Below are 22,560 nucleotides of genomic sequence, written 5' to 3' on the forward strand. Positions count from 1 at the left end.
CGTTTAATTTTTGGTAAAATTAAATTTGTATAATCCTAACAAACACAAGAAAGCATTTTCAGGTAGTGTTCTTCAGCAGTTGGAAGTTTGAATCACTGGTATTTAAACATTATTTTCAAATGACTGCTGCTTGCAAGTCGAGTTTAAAGATTATTTTTGGATGACGATTTCCTCTTGAACTACATGCTGTATCTTTGAATGCTAATGTTGGACCAGCCTGATCTATACCTACACCTTGTTTATTCCACTTGCATTTCATAATTAATAATAGCCTACTATCTAAAGCACATAACAACTGAAGTTGATTCAAATAAATGACCAAGTTGCTTAAGATATGTTGGCATGAGTGGTTATCTTAGCTCAACCCGAGTGTGTTTCTGAGCTGTGGCTAGGTTGCTGCAAAGAAACTGTAGTTTGTTGCCAAGCTGTACTAAAATCTGGGACATAATAGGTGCATTTATATGTTGTTTTCAGGTACTTCATTGTGATTAACCCTGAGAGGGGAACAGAGGCCAGCTGGGGAAAGTAAAGCCTAAGAAGACAAACAAGCTCACAGTGAATCCTCGTCACGAATCTTCTGAAGAACTTGATGTCACTTCATAAAGGTAAGTGAGGTGTCCCTCTTGTTTAAGATCTCTGCCATTCATTTGTTTAATTTCTCTTTCTTGTTTCTTTCTCACTCAGTGAGCTGTGAACCTATAGGCCTGAATGACAGCAGCGAATATTTGAAGGCATTATAAATTGTATATCATGTAATCCGTTAATTTGTGCTTTTATATTTTTTTGAACAGTAGTTTGCAAAACAGTTGCTGTTTAGACTCAAGACTAAGTTTTTGCTGGCGGCTCAGGATATTATTATATCGGGTTTACCCCCGTGAAAGGGCATGAACTTTGAGAATGAATCTTTCAAACACATACTTGAATATACTTGGCATATCTTTGAATAAATGTTCAGTTCCATAAAACTGTCACTTGTCTCATCCTCATTCTCATTAGATTTCATTACTGGACCATTAAGATTGAAGACATATTGTTATTTACAGAATATGTCTGCAATTTATAGTTGTTTTTATTAATATGAGTAAGAATAAAACTTGTTGAAACTGTCAATGTATGTTACTATAGCAACAATAAAAAAAATAAAGTATATTACTGCAGCTACAGTATCAAACTGCAGAATAGTATTACATTTATTACAATAATTAACTGTTAAAGTGAATTACAGTATTGACACTGTATAAAACAGTAAAATACTGGCAACCACAGCTGCCAGTAGTTTACTGATGGATGTAAAAGAAGGAGCAGAGGCAGGTTAAAAGGGGTTTTTGAGTCTTTCTGCAAGGACGTACAAATAAGTGTTACAGATGTTTTCTACACATGTATATTCAACAGAGAGAGACAAAAAAAAAAGGCAATGTCACAGCTGTGATGTTACGGTCAAATGTGCATGACAACAAGCCCTTTTGAATTCAAAATATGCAGTGCAACAATGATACGGAGAAGAATTATGTGTTGGAGATTATGCAAAACAGAATAAAACGATGCGCACGTCGTTCAGCTCAAAAGTAGACTTTAAAGGCAAGGTCAGCTCTGAAAAGGAAATGCTTTTCAGAGGTGTCCTCGAGAAGGACGGGAGACAAAAAAAATTCCAAAGAAAAGACGCAGAGAGAGCGAACCACGTTTGAATACAGAGAGAGCGAGAAGGAGAGAGTTCCTGATGTACCGTGTACACATTAGTATGTGTGTGTGTGTGTCAGCAGTGTAATGATGTCCTGGAGGAGAAAGAGCTGAGATAGACATATATCATTAAAGACTGCGCAATGACAGCCTCTCTAACACCTGAATATATCACACATAGCAAATAAAGAGAGTTTCTTTCATTGCTTCGGTACATAATGGAGAGAAAAGAGGAGAAAGACAGGGAAGTGCGAGTTGGTTTTGAAGAACATGGAAACGAAGAGGTAGAGAGAGGTAAATGGAGTGGGAGGGAAGGATGGATGAGAGAGAGAGAGAGAGAGAGAGAGAGAGAGAGAGAGAGAGAGAGAGAGGAAGAGGGAGGAATTCTAAAGAGGCTACTTGTGTGAAAAAAAATAACATTGACTCCCAGGGGTCAGCGTTGCCATGGAAACACAGCTCCAGCATTCAAAGGGTAGTGAAAGAGAGTGAGGCGATGACACACACACACACACGCACACTACTCTCCATGTCCAAACACAGTGCGCTGTATTTCATGTTACTTATTTGCATGTTTAAACATACTGTTATTATACAACTATATAACATATATGACATTTTTACATAATATTGGCTTATTTGTCAACGAATCAGCATGAGACACATCAGCTGATTTTTTTTTTACATTTATTGGAGAATTGATCCACAGTGCACTGCTTACAGGCCATTAACCTAAAATGATTGTGATACAATAATTTCACACAAGCATGCAATCCTGGCAGCAACTTATTATCGTTTTTTTTATATCTACTTATATTGATAAATCTGCCGATTATTTTTACAATTAAAGCACTGATGATGTTTAGTCTATAAAATGTCCAAGTCGATGTCTTCAAGTTGCTCGTTTTATCTGACCGACAGTCTGAAATTTAAAGATATTCAGTTTAAAATGACATAAAGTTATGAAAAGCAGCAAATCCTCATATTTGAGAATGTTTGGCAATAGTTCTTGATAAATTAATGAAGCAGTTGATTGATTCACTGATGAAAATAAACCCACTGGACTATTTTAAATGCTAATTTTATCCATCGAGGGCTCTCTAAATACATGAATTAAGTGTAAAACATCCAAAAATCTTGATACTTTTCATTTCCAAATTACATTTTGGGTGCACATCACAGTTAGTTTGCTTTTTTATCTCTTGGGGTCAGGGTTAGTTCTGACATCACTTTGAGTTGAATAAAAGCAAACACTGGTCTTCTCAGATTGGGCACCCCATAAAAGTTTAATCCTATATTTTATAATTCTGTCAGATCAGATCACACAGATCTGATCAGGTCTGAATGAACCTGGTATATGAAGGGTTCACTGTTGCTCCACTTACGCAGGCAATGAGTGACGCATTGCACTCTGCAGCAGCACTGACCTCGATGGAAAATGAAAGCATCACTTTGCTGAACGAACACACGGACTTAGAGGAAGGTGTGAGACACTGTCAACATTCGACAAGTAACTTGGAAACTGCAGCAACTTGTCAGAACCAAATCTGTTTCTTTGCTCTTTAGTGCAAACAAAATGATTTGTTTTTTTTTGCAATGTTGTCTTTCACAAACAAGGAAATATTACTGACCTCTGCTGCATATTAGCCACCTAGCAAATAATGGTGGATGTGTATACCAGTGTCACACTTTCTCCTCTTAGTCCCATGGTAGACAAAACCACCACAGCTGTCTGTCTGCCTCAATGACGAATATTCATATGGAGAGCAGAGAGAGTGAGTGTGGGCTGTAGAAACAGGAGGGAGTGCTGAAGAGATAAAAAGACTTGGCCTTGATAAAGAAAAGAGGACGATAAAATGAAAGAAACAGAGAGGCAGGGGGTGATCGATTCAGCAAACTGAGAGACAAAAGGAAGAGATGCACTCTTTTTTTGTTTTCTTTCTCTCCTCTGCAGAGAGACATAAAGAGAGGACAGGAAGGAGTAGGGAAAAAAGAAAAATCCAAAGTGAGAAAGATCAATTCAACGTACAATAGCAAAACGCGAAGGCCACTGCAATTACCTTCCCCGTCTCACCCTCTCCTTCATCCCTCCCTCCCTCCCTCCCTCCCTCTCTCTGTTTGCTGCAGATTTAAGCCGAACAACATCTGCACGTCGGCAGCCTTGATGCAGCGGCTTGTTGCCACGCCACATTCCACAGCTCGCTCTCTGCGCTGCAGCTTTCTGCGAGGCGTAAGATGAATTTACATAGAAATAGAAAATTAGCAAGAGGCAAGCATGAGGGGAGCCGATAATATGAGCGACTTCAAACCTGCAGACAGTGTTGCATATTCACTTCTCACTGCCTTGAGTCTCTCTGTGGGATTAACAGGTGTGATATTTTTCTTTTGTTCATTCATCTTTTTTTTTTTTTTTTTTTTTGTATGAGAGCTTGTGAAAGACTGTAGTCCGTTTCTTATGATTAGTGGGTTGTTACTGTGAAGCACGTACACAGTGAGGCTCCTTCAACACGTCTGTTTACGTCCCACTGCTATCAGAGGCGCTGCAACAATCTGCTGTCCCGTGCAGATTAATGAGAAGAGCAAAGTGCTAACAAAGTGCGAACACTGCTGAGGCTGACTGACTATTTTCTGTAGAGCTCTGATGAATGGCTCCTTGCATTTAGGGTTTGGTTTCATAATATGAACATGAATGTTTCTGATACTGACTTGTATAATCATATGGCAAATATTCACTATGTTCAACTGTTATGCAGAGACCGAACAGTTAATATTTGTAAACCAACAACTTTAATAACTAATGTAATTCATTCATTTGGAGAGAAGTTAACATAACACAATATATCATCATATCATCATATCATATTGTGTGATTTTGTTTTTTCTGTAAAATGCCAATCAAAGGTGCATTTATACACTTAATTTAATACTTTTGTGTCATTAATTTTTACCTTTTTTAAAAATGTTCATTGAAAACATTATTTGTTGTTGTTGTTCTTGACATTTTATCCTTAACTGTGAAGCACTTTGTAGTCTGTTTTGATACGAGCACTTGATTAACTTTCTGACATTTAATAACGATGACTGAGATATCACCGTGCATGATAGTTTACAACAACACGGACAGTAATGAATTAATGACATTGGCGCTATAAATAGCCGTACCTGCATAACGACGGCTGCTCTATCAATGACAACCTTGCTGACATTGCTGAACCTTGCTGAATTTTTCATTGACAGGTCCAACGAGTGATGGAGCAGGCAGAAGTATCAATATGCAAACAGATCATGATGGATGTGTGTGTGTGTGTTTACATCCATTTATGGCTAACTGTGGGAGTGGTAGAACGTGTGCCCAGTTTTTAGAATGACTGGGATTTATAAAACAGACACGACACAGCTTCGGTTGTGAATCTACAAGGAGATTTATGCATCTCCATCTCGTCGCCGCCTTCGAACCTGCATGTTTTTTGGAGATATGCTGCCAACCAGCGGACGAATCAAACGTAACCTCGCTCGTAGAGGTAATCATCAGAACATCCACCATCTTGTGCACCGTTCACTCCAGATTTCATTCAGAAATCTAATTGCAGATCTGAAAAATGTTCCAGTTTTTTTTTTTGTTCAAGTGGCAACATTTTCAGGATGGTTGTTTTCTGAGGTAAGGAGATGAGCGGCATGGTGGTGGTGGTGGTGGTGGTGGGGGGGTTAAAAAAAAACGGAGCCGAGGGATAAAAGAAAAAAGTGACAGGCAGCGAGGGAGGGAGCCGAAAAGATTTTACCCATGAACCCTTTCATCCTCTGCACTCAAACACTCTCACGCACACACACACACACACACACGCCCACTCTCGCACACACACACACGCTCACTCTCGCACACACACAGAGTGTTGGTGTAGAAGTGGGAGGATAAACAGTGGCGTACGGCGATGTCTGATCCCTCCTGGCGCTAATGATCACATCTACCATCTTTATATCCAAGTGACTCTCTGCTAATGAGGTTCTCCATTTGCCTCCACTACTCCTCTCCTCCGCCTGATCTGCCATCTTTCCTCATGTTTCTCTCTTTCAGTATTCCCGATTTTCTCTCCTTCCGTCTAATGTTTGCAGATTTATAGAGGATTTAGACTTTTCTTTCTTCCTTTCTTTGTGTCTCTCCTAACCTGGTGCTTCATAATGCAGACTGCTGCAGTCTTCCAGTGCATTTAAATCTTTCATTTCTTCTTTTTTTTCTTTTTTTTTGCTTTGTATTCTCTCTTTTCAATAAACCAAACCTCTTCTTACAAGGTCAAACACACACACACACTCCCACACACACGCAATCCATTCCCAATCTTAAGGGTGTATTAATGTGAAATCATCATCTTCATCCTTTTTTTTTTTTTTTTTTTAGCTGACGCCGTTGGTTCGGCTCGCTCTAAAGGCAGCCTCCTACCTACCCACAATCCTCTGCTCCCAGCACCTTTCTGCAGAGCCGCCACAAAGAAGAAGATTATGTGACAGTTGGCAGCATGCAGGCAATCGCTCCTACAGTGACGGCACTTTCATGTTTTTTTTCCCCCCCTCAGCTGCTCTGGTTTAAGACTTTTTTTGTGAAGTTTTCAGTTTCTTTTTCTACATTTTTTTTTTCATCCCTGGTGTCTCCCTTTTTTTATTTTATTTCTTTTTCCTTGAAGAGCTTCATATCTGTTGGGAGAAACTTTTCCAGAGAGGACGGGAGAGGAGGGTTTGGCGTCCGTCCAGCTGCTGACTAGAAGGTCCTGTTGCTGCAGCTGCTGGGCGAAGGGTTGAAGGTCAAAGCCAATCTCCTGTTCATGACTACACTCAGGCAAACCCTGTGAAGGAGCAGGGATCGGAAGATGCCGGCTTAACACATAAGTCCAAATCAATGTCAACAGCAGAGAGGAGGCGATTTGATTCAGGAACAACTTGGAACAAGTTCAGGGTTTGAGTGTTGGGAGTTTATGAGGGCCAAAACTGTCAAAACACTTACAGTTAATACTTTGAGAGAGTAATCTTTAAGCTTTTGGCTGTTTTTATAAGAAATAGAGACAAATGACATTCAGTCATTTCTACTGGAAAAGTCTCAAACAACATTTAGATAATTGCAGCCCGCAAATTTGAAAGTTCAACTGGCATTTTCTTGGGTTTTTGATGTTGTCATTGGGTATTTATGTCAAAATGACTTTGCAGCAGTGAGGATCAACCTTTAAAGAAGCAAATTCAAACTAAATTCAAATTGAAAACACAACACTTATACTTGCCATCATCATCATCATCATCAGTAGTAGGGAAATATAAATAGAAAGCTAATTTACAGAAAAAACACGATTAAACAATTAAGTATAAATCTGCCACTAGAGATGTGCTGGTATACTGTTTTTACTATAAACAAAACATTGTGATGGTAATATTACTGCCAACCATTTCCATTACCGTCATTACCATGATTATTGCCTATTTCAGAGGGCACTGTGAACACAGCACAGCTCTCATGTCTTTATTAGCAGTTTTATTTGGGTAAATCCCTAGAAAGTGCCTTTTTACCAGGCAAACAGACACAGCAGGACCATAGAAACTGTCTGTTTTATCTCGGTACTGTGGCCATGACTCCCTACAGAAATGCAGCTGTGGTTGGTATTGTACGAGTGATCAACAGTGTGAAGGATTTTTTTTTTGGTTCTTTCACAACTATTAGCACCAAATACAAATTAGAGCATGCAGAGAATCTAACAGAAAGAGAATTAGGTGTCTTAAGCTTTAAACAAGTTTGTGGTGTTTTAAGTGTTTTGGTTAGTTCATTTATAGGGTGATGCAGTGTACAGTTTACTGTGCAGTTTGTTCAGGTTGGTTAAATCCAAGGTATTCATGGTGTGCAGTAATTTTACCATATGGTAATATTTCAGAATTTTTTCTTCTTTACTCAAAGCTGAGAATCTTTCAGTCTGTGGGGACATTATGCGATTAACAGCAATCAAAAAGCATTTGTTGAATAATTAATAGCAAGAACTCAATGAGATGTTTTGTTTTTAAACACTCTTTAGAGTCTTCTCTGAAACATCCGTCCTCTAAAACACTGAAACTGAAATGTTGGAGCTGCCTTTTTGCTCTCAGATAAGTTAAAAATACGGCCACCATGAGCTAAAATACAGAAAAAAGCACAAACTAAAATACAGAATAATAACTCCGTGGGATTAAACCAGGGTTGTATTGTTGTTTTCTTTTGCTTGTGCATCCTCACATTTAAATATATTTTAAAAATCCATGAATACGTTTAATTTGCGTGTTAATCTAAAAGATTTAAGCATGTTTTTTGATTATGTAAGATTTTTTACGTAGCCTTTAGTGTAGCTTTAACTCACAACTTTTAATTCATCTGTGCACATTTATGCAGATCTTTTATACAAATCTGTTCTTCTCATTCCAATCATTTAAAAGTATTCATCATTTATTGTTTACACATTCTAGCATGCTGATATGTGTCTGACCAACAACACAGAAAAGATATTTTGTCTAATAAGCAAAAGCAACACAAACGATTTAATCCCATATATGTAAAATACTGTATTCCATACTGATAAATTGGTTAGACCTGCAGGACATGTGACCTGCTTGTTGTGTCATCCCTTCTCTTTCCCTCTGTCTCTCTTTCCGTCTCTTATTGCTCCTTCATCCCTCCATCTTTACATTCCTTCCCTCCCCTCGTCTTCTGTCTCTCACTATGTCAGAGCTGTCACACCGCTAATCATCATCCGTCCTCTCGTCCAAACTCTGTGTAGCGTTCCTTCCAGGTCACAAGGCCGTCTGTCAGTGTCTGTTGTCATTGGATGCCAATATGAACACACATATACACACACACACACATATACACACACACGCTTGGGCAAACATATGCATGGGTTCACAATTTTGGTCATAGTCATGTGAATAATGTGTGTACAATCCCACACAAGCATATACGTAAACAGATAAACACACAACACAACAGACACATGTATGCTGAGGTGTATGTACACACCTACATAGACACACACACACACACACACACACACACACACACACACAGCGAGTTGAAGACAGAGGACAACTGTTGAGGCTGCTGGAGTTTGAACTTTGAAGTCTTAAGCAGGGGACTTTAGCTTAATCTGCCTCCTCCTGATCCACAGGCTTAGTCACCTCTCTCTCCCCTACTCTGCCTCTGCCTCGCTCGCTCTCTCTGTCTGTCCCTCATCACTCCGTCTATCTCCAACCGTCTGTGTCATCCCTCTTTTTCCGTCCCTCTCGCCGTCTTTCTTCTTTCATTCTCTGGCCTGTCCAGAAGCACAGAAACCCCCCTGCAGGTTATAAATAGCTGCAGGACAGAAAAGTCGGGGTACCGTGACTGACCAGTGACATAGTGCCAATGTATGAATATATATATATATATACACACACACACACACACACACACACACACACACACACACACACAGACTTTTCTGTATACACTTGCATATACAGCGCTTGCATACACACGCAAAGATTTCAGGGCTTAACCAGGATTTTAGCTTATTTTGTTCTCGCTATGCAAATGGTACGCACATGAACACATATTTACATATATAATATAAACTGTATATACACAGAGACACATATGGGAAGAGTTAAGGCTTGTTTTATGTCTTTGTTGCTTTTCATTTGTAATTCTGCACTTTAAGTGGTCTGCTGAAGAGATTTTCTCCTGAGAGCATTAAACTTGTCATCATATGGATGTAGACACACACACACACACACTCACGGCATGAAATTACATAATTGTACAGCATGTGACTTTCTTCTTTTAATAATTTAAGTAACAATGCCCCCTATTTAGCATTTATAGTCAGTAATATAGACATTTTATGAAGGGTTAATAACACTGTAATGAAGTTATAAGCAGATATAAGGGCATGTCTACATCATATTTATTATTTTATGTTTATGAACATTAAAAAAAAACCTCATAGTGTGTTATAAAGTATTTAAAAGCTACTTATACACACATGTAAAACATTCACAGGTGGGTTTAAAACAGTGAGGTCAAAAAATTGTGAAAATGGGGCGCTTGAAGGTTCATTCTTGACCTTGAAAATAACTCAAGAAGAATTTTCCCTGAGCTTTTAGTTGCATCTCATGGCCTTCATCAGCAGCAGGTTAGTTGCTTAGTTGTCATGAGAGTGAAGAAGTATTAACAAATAAATGAATACCTAATTAATAAGTATAATTAAAAGAAAAACAAAGAAAAGAAACAATATATTATTATATCAATTTGTATAGTTTATATTCATATAAAATATGTATTCAGATTTTAACTGTTTATACACCAGTTATAGATACGATTAAAAATGTCCTTATATCTGCTCACAACTACCTTAAATGTGTTGTAAACCTTTTATTATTTGTCAACACTGCTCAAAAATACAACTGATTGAAGAATCATAATGTTCCTGATGTGTAAATGAAAGTTAATTGATACATTTAAAAAGAGCAGCGACTGTCACTTCAAATCACTTTTTAAGTTACCATTAAAAAAAAATTGCGTATATTTCCTTTAAACGGCTCGCCCCTCTGCTGCATGGCTCCGTCATTACATGCATGATGTGCAGCCAAGATCTGTTCAAACCCACAAAACTTTCATGGAGGGCCCAAAGTTTCCAAAGATACCAAACATGTCCCATTGAATTGATGCTCAATACATCCAGAATATTTCCATTTGATGCACGGTTTAAGTACAGCAATAAAAAAAAAAAAAAAGGCTGGATTTGAATATATTTCAGTGGATATACGTCATATGATGGAACTTGAGTGAAGTCTTGGAACAAACAGATACAGAATATACAGATGTGATTGGTTATTGGGATGAGATTTCAAAAGAGGGTTGAAAACTGTCATAAGTTTGGACAAATAATCGGTTACGTAACACAATATTCTCTACTCTTTCTTCCTCTTCCCCCTCTTTCTCTCTTCCCCCTTTCTCACCTTTGTTGATCCCTTTTCCTCCCCTCCCCTCCCCTCTCTCCTGCTGAAACCACTCCCCATGTGGCAGAAATTTCTTCCTGCACATATATATCATACCTACTAAATATCTGTCCTCACTCCTCTTCACACAGACGTCATAAAGAAAGAAACAAAACAACAGAAAAAAAAGAAAGAAAGTAGGAAAGAATGAAAGATCATAGACTAAACAGAAGGAGGGAAAAGAGGAAAGAAAGCAATATGGACACTACAAGACATCACATCTGGACTCCACTTCATTTGTGTTAAACAGAGCAGTAAACTCTGAGTTACAGCCAAGATATTGTAATGTGCACACTCAATCATCAGTGTTTTGGATCAGATAAGAGACAGAGTGTGTGTGTGTGTGTGTGTGTGTGTGTTATTCTGCTAAATCAGCACACAGGCAGAGACTGTAGACTACAGGACTGACAGGAAAAAAAAAAAATAGATAAAATGTTACATAAGAAGCTAAGAAAGCAAAATACTGTCAAGACACTCCTCAGGAGTGCAAACACCCGGATTAAAAGTAGAAAAAAAGAAAAGAAATAGAACACAGTCGACATATTGTCAGCGCTCATTTATCTGCTGTGGTTTTCAGATTTATGTCACTGAATTTATACTCATTAAGTTCTCTCAGGACCAATTCCATTCATTAATTTACTCACAGGGTTGTGTTCCATCTCAAAACACACAAAATTGCTGAGCTCAAATGTTAAATAATCTTGTCGTCGATTAGTTAACATTAAAAATAACATCCTTGTTATTTTTCCTAGCAGAGCGGTTTACACGGTAAACTTTCACCAACTGAAATAACAAATGTCTCCAGCGGTTGAATATGTGCTGCTGCAGCTAATTAATTCCATAATTAAGTTGGAAAAACGCCAACAAATTAAATTTGTTTGTTTGTTGTCTTGTTTAAGTGTTCTCAGCTATCCGGTGTCTGATAGATTGATAAACTATTCATTCATTCATCGATCGTCAACACAACAGAACTTGGCCTGAATGTTGGCGTTTCTGAATCATCGTTTGGCCGAAGCTTCATAGCTAGTGAGCCAGGCTCCATGTTTTCCTGACATTAATGGTGAACTTCCTGTGGAGAGAAGCAATAACAGGAAGTAGGAAACAGGTGTTGATGCCAGAGGTGAAAGGTCAAAGGAAACGGCCGCAGGAAGTGGCTGAAGGGAGCGGCCAGGAAAACGAGCAGACTTCAGTCAGCGTGTGTAAATGCTCCTGTGTGTGCGTGCTCACTATTCGGCGCTGTTGTCGTTAAGGCTAAACAATGTCAAAGTGCTGCTGCAGTGTTCAGTCTGAATAAAGGCCAGAACGGGCCGGCCCGTGCCAAAAATAGCCCCAGAATAATACCACAGCGAAACCACAGGCCATTTACAGCTGATCTCACAGGGGAACGCGGCTCGGGCTCTGCAGCTCACTTTGAAACACCATAATGCAACAATAATGGTGGTGAGAGCATGTTTTACTGGCAATATGAATACAATATTGATGCAGTAAGTAGGTGATGCTTCACCACATTACACATAAACACGGTATGGGAGGTCTCCAGGGTGTTTATGTTATTACCATCACTCATCTTTATATGCTGCCTGAGAAGTTCTCCTCAAAGACTGAATTATACAGTATGAAAAACAGCAAAGTAGGGGGGACAATCACAAACTAAAACTCTGATGTTTAACCAAACCCGCTCATAAACCTAGAACTAAATTGTTTTCCTAATGATGGGCAACACTCTCTCTCTCACCAGAGACTCACTTCCTGTATCCTGCCTGTGGTTAGGTTTAGGCAACAAAAACACTTTGGTTAATGTTAGTGAAAGATCTTGGTGTGGCTTAAATGTTAATAAACATGTGGTGCTTCAAGTCATTGCAGACTTTCTTCTGTATTAAATCAAGACCGCGATCTTTCCCTAACCTTAACCAAATGTTGCCGGTGTCTAAACATAACCATTAATATTGCTGTAGTTAATTTGGCAACATGACGTTGACATGTCAATCATGGCAAAATGCCTCAATTTCTTTTTCATGGGAAAGTAGTCTTGAAAATTAGCAGACATACTAGAGGAAATACACTTATGGAGTCAATAATTTATTGTGAAAAATAAATAAATATGTGTTGACTTTGTATTTGAGGAGCCAGCACCTGGTGGCCGTCAGAGGAACTGCATCTAAAAAGCATTTCCACACTGGCAAACTGGCCTGAGATATAAAAACTATGATGTGGAATTAGTCTACCCAGTGAATATTTTACATTTATTTATATTTTTACTGAATGCCACTATTATAATAGATTGAAATAACTACTTTGAGCAACAAACTATTAACTCCAATAATTACTTTACATTTTGTCCCTCACTGGTTTCAATAAATTCTTAAGGGCAGGCTTTGCCCTTTCCAAACAGTGATTATCTCAATTTAAAAGGTAACATTACAACGTGCTGCAGTGTAAACACAGAGGTGTGACGGTGTTTTACAACAGGGTGCTTGGTGGGTGAACAAAAGCAAACACTGAATAATAAAAGTAATAAAATCCCTCTATAAATTCTCTTCAACTATATGTCATGTCAGAGCTCATTAGGGTCGGTAAAAGAATTTATTCAGCTCGTAAATCACCTCCTTCACTCCGTCCGTTGCCCCGTCATGTGGCCTTGGGAGTGCGACGTGTCGTCTGTCTATGTCGTTGCTGCTCTGTTTTTCTTTCTGTCAGCAGCTGCTTCTTCCAGCGAAGCTCTCCGTCACTCCGCAGCTGTCGGCTAACAAGAGTTCAGAACCGCTTCCAGCTTTCAGTCACCCGCTCAGCTGGCCACAGTCTTGTTTTTAGCATCTGTTTGTCCTCTCTCTCTCTCTGTTTATCCATCTTTTATGTCATCATCTCTGTGTCTCCATCTTCATCTCAGTCCGTTGTTCCAACTCTCTTCCTCTTTTTCACAACGTCACAAACACCCTGCAAGCATCTTGTCTCTCTCTCTCTCTCTCTTACCCTCTTTTAGTCTCTCGGGTTAACCGGTAATGCCAACACCACATGCTACAACAGCCGTACTCTTGACAAGAAGAAGAAGAAGAAGAAGGAATTGTATCCGCAACCTGAAATAGACATCACCGGCTGCATTGCACTGGACACCAATTCATCTGTTAGTAGTGTGTGTGTGTTGTGTGTGTGTGTGTGCTTTCATATGAGGTTCATTCATCAGATCAAAGTGAGTTTGTCTTGTTTTGGTTACAACAGTGTCTCCATAATGACAGCTATGCTTTTAAAACCCTAGGAGGATACTGCAGATTCTACTAAGGCTTCTCAGCTTACTAATAGTCCATTGACCATAAGTGTTCGTGTTGACCCTTGAAGCATAAGAGATAAAAATCAGGATATCTCAGCCTCTGCTACATTAATCATGACTCTGTTTTAAAAAACTGTCTTTCACAAACCCCAAACTTCAGTGGAAATAGTTCAAAACCTCACGTGATACGTGGAAAAAAGAAAAAGAAACAACAGAAACTCAATGAAATGCACTCTGTCTTGCATTTAAAATCATTGCAACACATTTGACAACACAAGATAAGTTGCTGTGCTGCTGCATGTAGCAAGAAAACAAAAGTACTTTTACTTTTTTTTTTAACTTTTAGAACAAATGTACTTACTTTTCAAGGTTAACACTTAATGTTCTCCTTATATTTCACCTCAAGTTAGAGAAAACATTTTGTGAATCTATTTGAGTGTCATATTTTTATTCACTTTCACAACTTTTCTAGACTTTAAAATAAGGTTCTTTGAACGATGCTCAGCTGTATGAACTGTATTTGAACAGTGGAGGCCTCCGTTTGTCCGTCAGGGTTGAAGAAGACAACTCTCCCCATCTTTGGTGTGGGGGGTTTCTTTTTCCTGTATGTATCTGTGTGTCTGTATATGTGTCATGAAATACCACCCAAACCCATTTAGTCGCCTCTCAGAGATGCTATAAATAGCCCAAAGAGCAACAGGGGGATTCGCCCTCTATTATAAGTGTCTTAATATCAGCAGCTATTAGCCTGCTTGTCTCCCCGTGGCTGCTCGCTTGGTCCAAAACAGCATTACTCAACTGTCAGTCAGCCTCAGGCTCAAACGCTCACGGTGCAGAAGATACAAACTGAGTAAAAGACATAACACGCAGGAAACAGCCTGGAGAAAGAAGGCGAAAGCTGCGGTATTGATTTCACTATTTAATCCATTTCCGGAGGACAAACAGGTGGCAACAGCATATAGAGGCTGGAACTTTTAGTGCAGTGTTTAGGATGTGGTTAGATTTACAAATACGTCATTTAAAGGCCTTATCTAGCGCGAGCCGGATCTTATGACCCATCATCAGCGGCTGATCTCACTAACACTTTTGTGGCTGAGGAGATGTTCAACATCTACAGGTGTCATGTTCATGTGTCCATATACTTTTGGCCACATGCCCAGCCTGACAGATTTCTTTTTTTGCATTAATATTAGAACAAGACATCAATTCTGCAAAAACAAAGGAACAAGACACCGTATGTGCAAAGTAATATTGTTAGTTAAACTCTGCAGAGTGTGTGTGGGCTCGAGAAATGTGTGTGGGTGAGTCGGTACGTTCATGTGTATGTGAATCCGTGCACCCAGTATTGATTAATTATGCATAACACTCTTTTCATAACTGCACCTCTGAATTGTGTACTCGGCAAAAAAAAAAAAAAAACCCTCTATATCTGGGGACTGTGTGTATATATGTGTGTGTGTGTGTGGGTACACGAGTCTGTAATTATTCAAAACTATAAAGGCGTAGCTCTCCTTCCCTTCCCCCCTCCTCCCCTCCCTCCTCCCCCCACCGCCCCCAAATTCTGCTTATGACGGAGGATGAGAAATCGCAGCGGGGGGAAAACATATGCAACACTAACGCAACACCAGAGCTGAGAGATGAAGAGGAAAAACAGAAACTTCTGGGGACATTTTTCAAAATTTAATTTAGTTTTTTGCCAGGAAGCAGATGTCATCATTTCAGCTTTTTCATAATGATTACTTCTTACTGTTAGTTAAGGTTTGTTTAATGTGTTTTTCAAGACAAGTTTAAGTCTTTTAGTGCCACTATATTGTGTGTGTGTGTGTGTGTGTGTGTGTGTGTGTGTGTGTGTGTGTGTGTGCCCACAGGCCTGGTTGAATGCACCGTCTAGCAGGCCTGAACAGTCAATAGATGGAAACAACGCCAGACCTGACTAATCAATAGAGAACAATCATGAAGAGAGAATGATGATAATCACTTAAACAGACTGGGATCATAATCAATGGGCGCACTAATTGTCCTCCATCACACAGCTGGTATTGGCACTCAGATTTAGTTGTACAATCTGCAGCGGAATGAGCTTCATGTGAACTGTTGAAATTAAAATAAAAAAAGTTTCTTGGCAAAAACCAATTTAGTGAAACCGTTTATCAAAAGTTTGTGCGGCGACTTTATTTCATTGGTCTTAAAGCTGAGTTATAAACTGCTGATATTAAAATGTATTTATGAGAGCTGCAGTTGTTGAATTCACTGTTACAGCAAATAGTAACAGCAGAAATAGAAAATCTATGTAAATAAAAACGAAAACATAACCTGTAATTACATATTATATTAAATTGCTTGAAGCTCACTGAGAGGTGGAGGTATAAAGCGGTGAGCGATTGATGAACTAGAACGAATAAAACAACCCCATCTTTATTTTTGTTTAAATTACAAGGTGGCCACAATGTACTGTCCAGTGCAGACGTAGCTGATCACACACAGTATCTTAGAATATGAACAGAAAACACCAGGAACATGTTTCAACTCTTCAGAAACCCTCTATGAGAAATTACATTAAGCAATGAAAGCTGTAGGAAGCTAATGCTGAATGGATGGGTCTTTGACTCTCTTTAATTTACTATATTATCTTCCGCAGCCCCTCTGAGGTCTGATTTTTGAATAACAGACAACTGTCTTGTATCAAAATCATATCACTTTACAGGCAACTTGTTATTTTTTTAAAGCAAATTAAAGCCACTCCAGGATTAGAAAATTTTACAACGAGGCGCCCCCCAGTGGTTCTATGAAAAAAGACACTGCGGCAGACAGCTAGGTGTGTCGATACACCTCATCACGCCTGCAAACACATCTGACCTGAAGATACTGAGATGAGTGGGCAGCAACACATAGACGTTTCACAAAGACCGTCTCACTATAAACAAAGTATTATTCCATCAAAACAAGTGGAAAGATACTGAAATCAAATAAAAATTCCACACAGAGTGGCTTTAACTAATGCCACCTAGTGGTTAAAATATGTTAGTGCAAAGAGTTACATTAGAAGAAAATGAGTGTAAAAATTTTGTTTAGAGATTGAATGTAGTTCTGTTTAAATATTTCATGGCAGATACTTCTGTCCATAATTATTTTGTAACGTTAAAGTCAAGGTCAAGATAACCTTCATTATCCCAGATAGGGAAATTCAGGTGGTCAAGGTGTAGTCATAAAAACAGATATAAATAAATACAACTATACAATATGCAGTCCCCCCCTTCCATCCCCCTACCACACACACACACACACACACACACACACACACACACACACACACACACACACACACACACACACACAGAGCATTTCCGAGCACCTTTGCTTTGCATACACTGACACACACACAGAGACAGATAAATACTTCATATACAGTGGACTACATGATCCCCGTGAAACAAACAATGCATCAGCATTAGAACCAAATAATAAGATAAAATTAAATATATTGCCCCATGCAAAGAATTACCATTGCACATAGCCCCGGCCAAAAATACCATCAAATCCTCTGCTTTATACTGTCCCTCTCATTTAACAGTCTAATCGCTGAAAGAACAAAAGACTTGCTAAACCCGGTTGTTCTTATTTTCCTTTGCAGGATCCTTCCTTTGGCCCGATAGCTTAGTTGGAACCTGTTGTGTAGCGGGGTGAGTAAGGTCTCTGAGGATGTGCTCAGCATTACTCAGAATGAGGTCTTTACACAATTGAGCAGTGTCTTCATTAAGATACTTCTCACACAAAACCCATGTGTGTTTAGTTGTGTGAGAGAGAGTGATGAGGACACTCGCTCACACTTCCTCCCTCAGCAGGAAACCATTTCCTGTTGGCGTGGATGTTTTGGTTGCCGACACGGTGTGTGTGTGTGCGTGTGTCCATTTTTTCACCTCTTTTGTATTCCTCCCTCCCTTATCTGTTTACATGCGTCTGCTCGCCTGTTGTTATTTTTTTAACCTTTTTTTTTTTTTCAGCTTCGCTCAAACAGAAAATCACAACTCGACCACAGAAACACACACACACACACACACAAGCAAACACTTCCCTCCCTCTCTTTCTCACACACACATCCTGTCAGGCGAAGCACAGCTGACAGCATGCACACACACACACACACACACGCAAACACACAAACTATAATATACACACAATATTGTATTTATGTTTTCAACAAACTCATGAGTAACCAGGGATAGCCTCGGTTGCTCCAGGTTTTCCTTGAAAAGAACAGAACAGAACAGACAGACTAACCTGTTTGATGCGGTCGGGGTTGACGGTGGTCTGTGGCTGCAGGATGCTGACCGGCTCTGTCTTCTGGGTGCTCTGAGGCATCTCCCTCACCTTCTCAGCGATGAAGTCATGGACGCCGTTCAGCGCCTCCACCGTCCCCTGGATCAGACACACCCGCTCTGTCGTTCCTGCACAAACACACACACACGGACAGGTTAGTGTATGAGTCAATACTGGCTCCTTGGAAGACATACAAAGTACAATGTATGTACTCTGTGTGTCTGCATCGGTTGCAGACGTGCAAATATTCTGAAGAGGATGCGATATGATCACATCATCAAATGGGTGCATGCAAAGTCTTTTATAACGCTCTGGCACATCAAGAACAATAAGAAGAAGAAGAAACAGTGGAACCTTATTCAAAACATTTATTTCCATAACACCTTTGCACATCACATCTTTCTACAAAAACAGGTTCACTACGTTTAGGAGTTTTAGCACTTGCAGCTGTTCCTTCTTATGAACATTTTAAAGTGTTTCCACACAGGCGGGAGCAGGTAAAGGTTTGATCTTGTGCAGGATATGTTCCAATTCTGACTCGCACACTCTGTGTTTTCATCATTTTTATGTGCTGTTGAATGAAAATGATACCGGCCCTGGCTCAAACTGCTGTTAAAAAAAAAAACAAAACAACAACTGTGCGATAAGAAAATATACCAGAAAACTTTAATGATCCCTGCAGGGAAATTAGGTTGCTGTGCCAGCAAATAGTAACAGCAAAGAAAAAATGAATTATCTATAGAATAGTACATAAAAAATGAAAACATGCAGAATGAAGTGTGGTGGATGATATTTATAGCAGAAACTTGTAATTATATATTAGATTAGATTGCTTGAAGCAATTTCACACACAATACTACTATTATAAGATGGAGGTGTAAATCAGTGAAAGACTGGCGAAACAAACTGTATATAGAGTGCAACGTTTAAAAAACATTTCCACTGCATCTTCTTTTCCTGAACGTATCAGAAACTTTCAGTTTACGTCTGTTTCCAGGACGTGGTCCAATCAGGAAATGAATTCCCCGGTCACAGAAAAATAAAACATGGTGCGATGATTTCCAAACTGCTTCTTCAGTTTGGGCTGAACATGTGTGTAAGCATTAAAACCTGTATCTTCAAGATTTATATCAGCGCCACATAAACTGGCTAAAGCCTATTATAGAAATAAAAAAAGCCCGGGAGGTTGAGGGTATTTACTCTTTACTACTTCAGCAGTAGGAACTGGGATTTACGTTCACTAAGAAAGTCAAAATACAGCCGGATATTTGCAGGGAATACACAAAACACAAAGAAGAAAAACTCTATGTTTGCATGTGCTAGTTCATGTGTTTATATTTGTGTGTGCTCATGCTGTCTATTGTGCATGTGTCTTTGTTTCTCTGTTTTTTGTGTGACCAAACATCCAGTGTTTACAACATCAAATGCAGAACGATTGTTGGTTTATTGGAATTGGCAATCAAGTAGAACAGATCATTTATTACCAGTGTAGTCTATCTGTAAGTCGTAGGAAATAGTACTTTTTTTTAAATTGTTTTGTCTTATGGGTGAAGACGCCAACCATGAACTGCAACATCCCCGGTTTGAAGACCTTTGTTGCACAGAATTCCCCTTCTCTTTCTCCTGATTTACTGTCTGTCATCTGTCTACCGTCGTCTTCGATAAAAGCATGAAAATAACAAAAATAAATACATAAATGATTAGGAACCAGCAGATACCTGAAACACAACAGCATGGCTTGCAAAAATGATTATCTGTGATGTGATTTGTAAATAGGATAAAACTCTTTATGGAATTCATCCCTTTAACCTCACAGTTAGCGTTTTATTGCAAATCTGATGTGCGTGAGAGAAGAAACCAATAATATTAATAAGAGAATGAATACATCAGTGTTGGATCCAGAGAGGAGGACTAGTGCTGACGGACGGACAGACAGACAGACAGACAGACAGACAGACAGACAGACAGACAGACAGACAGACAGACAGACAGAGGGTGTAACAGAGGAGAATCTAGGCCAATGCAAAGCCTCTCAGTCCAGTTGTACATCAACAACACACAGAAAGTAAATCTCTTGTCAGCTTTCTCTCTCTTTCACCCTTTCAGCATTTATTGTCTCTCTCTTCTCTTCTCTCTTTCTTCCTCCCTCTCTAACTCGCTTTGTTTCCCTATCGTCCCCCCCCCCCTCCCCCTCTTCCTCCTCTTCCTCTCCCTCTTCCGTATCTCTCTCTCTCTCTCTTTCCCTCCCTTGACTCCATTATTTGGCGGGATCTGTTCTTATCTCAACCCAGCAGCGTGTCAGTTAGCACTTCTCGTCTCCATTGTTGGACTGGCTCAGTTTGGCCCGGCCGGGCCCTCTGTGGCTGCACTGGGAGCAGATGGATTGAGGGAAGAGAGGGAAGAGAGGGGATGAAAGATGCTGGATGTGTGTATGAGGGGGGTTGAGAACTGATGGATGCATCATGTCGTAAGGGGCAAAGAGTTCAAGAAGCCAATTTAAGGACCCTTCTGATAGTGCCTGCTATTAAATTTCAGACCAATTAAGTAAATAAAATTAAGAAACAGAAGTCAAAGCAGTCTGATGAGTCCAACCAAACACAGACACGTTATATTTATGATACAATAAAAGTGCAGACAGCAGGAAATTAATTGTTGGTGAATGTCAAATACATGTTTTCCATTCCTACTCTGCATTAATCAAAGAGAAGCCACCTTTACTATCCTTTTTACTACTTTTAAAAGCCTTAAATGTGGACTTTCTCATAGTAAGGATTCGTGCGCACGCTGTAGACAAAGAGTAAGAAACAGTGTGGAAGGGTTGAAACAGCAGGGGCTAAAAATAAAAGCATACACAGCACGTTCAGGCATTTGCAGCATTTGGCTACCTGGCTGTGCTGGATCTTTGTAACGCCTGTTAGCGTTATAGTGGTATTAATTCCCTTTCCTATTTTTACAGTGTGTTGACAGCAGTGACAAACAGTCTCTGTTGACAGCAGCTGAATGCTTCGGTTTGGCCAAGTGAGCGTGACGATGAGCAAACAAATCACATAAAGTAGGTGTTAGCATGATATTTCAGGTGTAGCCTCCATGCTGAGTTAGTGAACGTCTCATTCTTCATTTTATTATTAGTGAGCAGAGTGACATGGCCAGTGGAGTGTGTGTGTGTGTGGTTGTGTGTGTGCCTGTGTATGTGTGTGTGTGTGCTGATACTGAGGAAACTGGGCCTCGCCTCTCCCCGACAGCTGGTGCCCTCTGGGTAATCTGGACTCGTCCAATCAGAGGCGAGGATTAGCAGGCCATTGTCTTGGCATGAGTGTGTGAGTGTGTGTTTGTCTTTATGTGTAGCTTGCGATTGTGCATACATGCCTTTTGTTAGTGTGTAAGTGTGTGCGTGCTTGTGCAGAGTGTAAGTGTAGCAGAAAAGGCCACTCTGTCAGGGGAGATCAAATTGAAGCTGCTGTACAGCTGTGCCGCTGCAGCAAAGACCTCCTTAATGTCATTCCAAAATATTTACCTAGAGATCAATGAATAATCCTATATTACAATACAGATATGATTGACGCTTTTATCTTAGGGGCTTTAGGTGCATTGCAGTGGTGGTATGCTGGTCCATCAAAGTGTTGCTGTGGTAACACTGTTGGTGCATAAAGTAAATGAACTGCTTTATAGTTTAAGTCTTTTTTAAAATGAGGAACACATTAGTTTTAAAGCAGGAATAAGTCTTTTTTGGCCACTAGGGGGCAGAACAACACACTACAAGCTGCCAGACACAAAGCCTGGACATAATATCACCTTGTAAAGATGTCATGGCTAACATACATCCAGCAGATATGGAGCAACAGTTGTGATTGTGTTTGATGCTGGACAGGTAATATACATCATTTTATCACAGTTTGTAGTTATTTAATCAGTTATTTTCAGAATCTAAAAATCTTAATTAATGGAACTTGAAAATCATTTTTGCTTTGCGATTTTATCTCCCTATGTATCCAAAAGTTGTAAGGGAGGAAACACGAATGCACAGCCCAGTACGATCTTCTTTGAAAGGGCAGTTTTGTGCGTTTCTCCTTTTGATCATTGGTTAAACTTTATGCTAGCTTACTGATGTCTCCATATTCCTCATGCAGCAAACACACACAAACTCACAGACACAGACACACAAATGCCAAACCAGCGCCAGCACAAAAGAATTTACACATCCCTAAGTGATCCAGAGCGAGCTCTTCTGGCAGTTACCTCTGTACTGGTCCCACTGGTGCAAGACATCA

At 39.6% G+C, this 22,560-nt stretch overlaps 1 protein-coding gene and 1 long non-coding RNA gene across 2 annotated transcripts in view; one reads left to right on the forward strand and one right to left on the reverse strand.

The window, feature by feature from the left end:
- Positions 1-965, forward strand: part of LOC122983884 — a 108,773-nt gene extending 107,808 nt beyond the window's left edge. The window contains exons 4-5 of the long non-coding RNA XR_006403782.1: positions 475-605; positions 685-965. This is a non-coding gene — a long non-coding RNA (uncharacterized LOC122983884). The remainder of the gene's footprint in view (positions 1-474; positions 606-684) is intronic.
- The window catches only part of nova2 (NOVA alternative splicing regulator 2), an 80,377-nt gene that overhangs the window by 1,921 nt on the left and 55,896 nt on the right, over positions 1-22,560 (reverse strand). The window contains exon 4 of the mRNA XM_044354056.1: positions 18,254-18,420. Coding sequence (XP_044209991.1) covers positions 18,254-18,420 — 167 coding nt within the window. The remainder of the gene's footprint in view (positions 1-18,253; positions 18,421-22,560) is intronic.

Source organism: Thunnus albacares, chromosome 6 (assembly GCF_914725855.1).
Source record: "Thunnus albacares chromosome 6, fThuAlb1.1, whole genome shotgun sequence".
In the NCBI taxonomy this organism is placed as follows: domain Eukaryota; kingdom Metazoa; phylum Chordata; class Actinopteri; order Scombriformes; family Scombridae; genus Thunnus; species Thunnus albacares.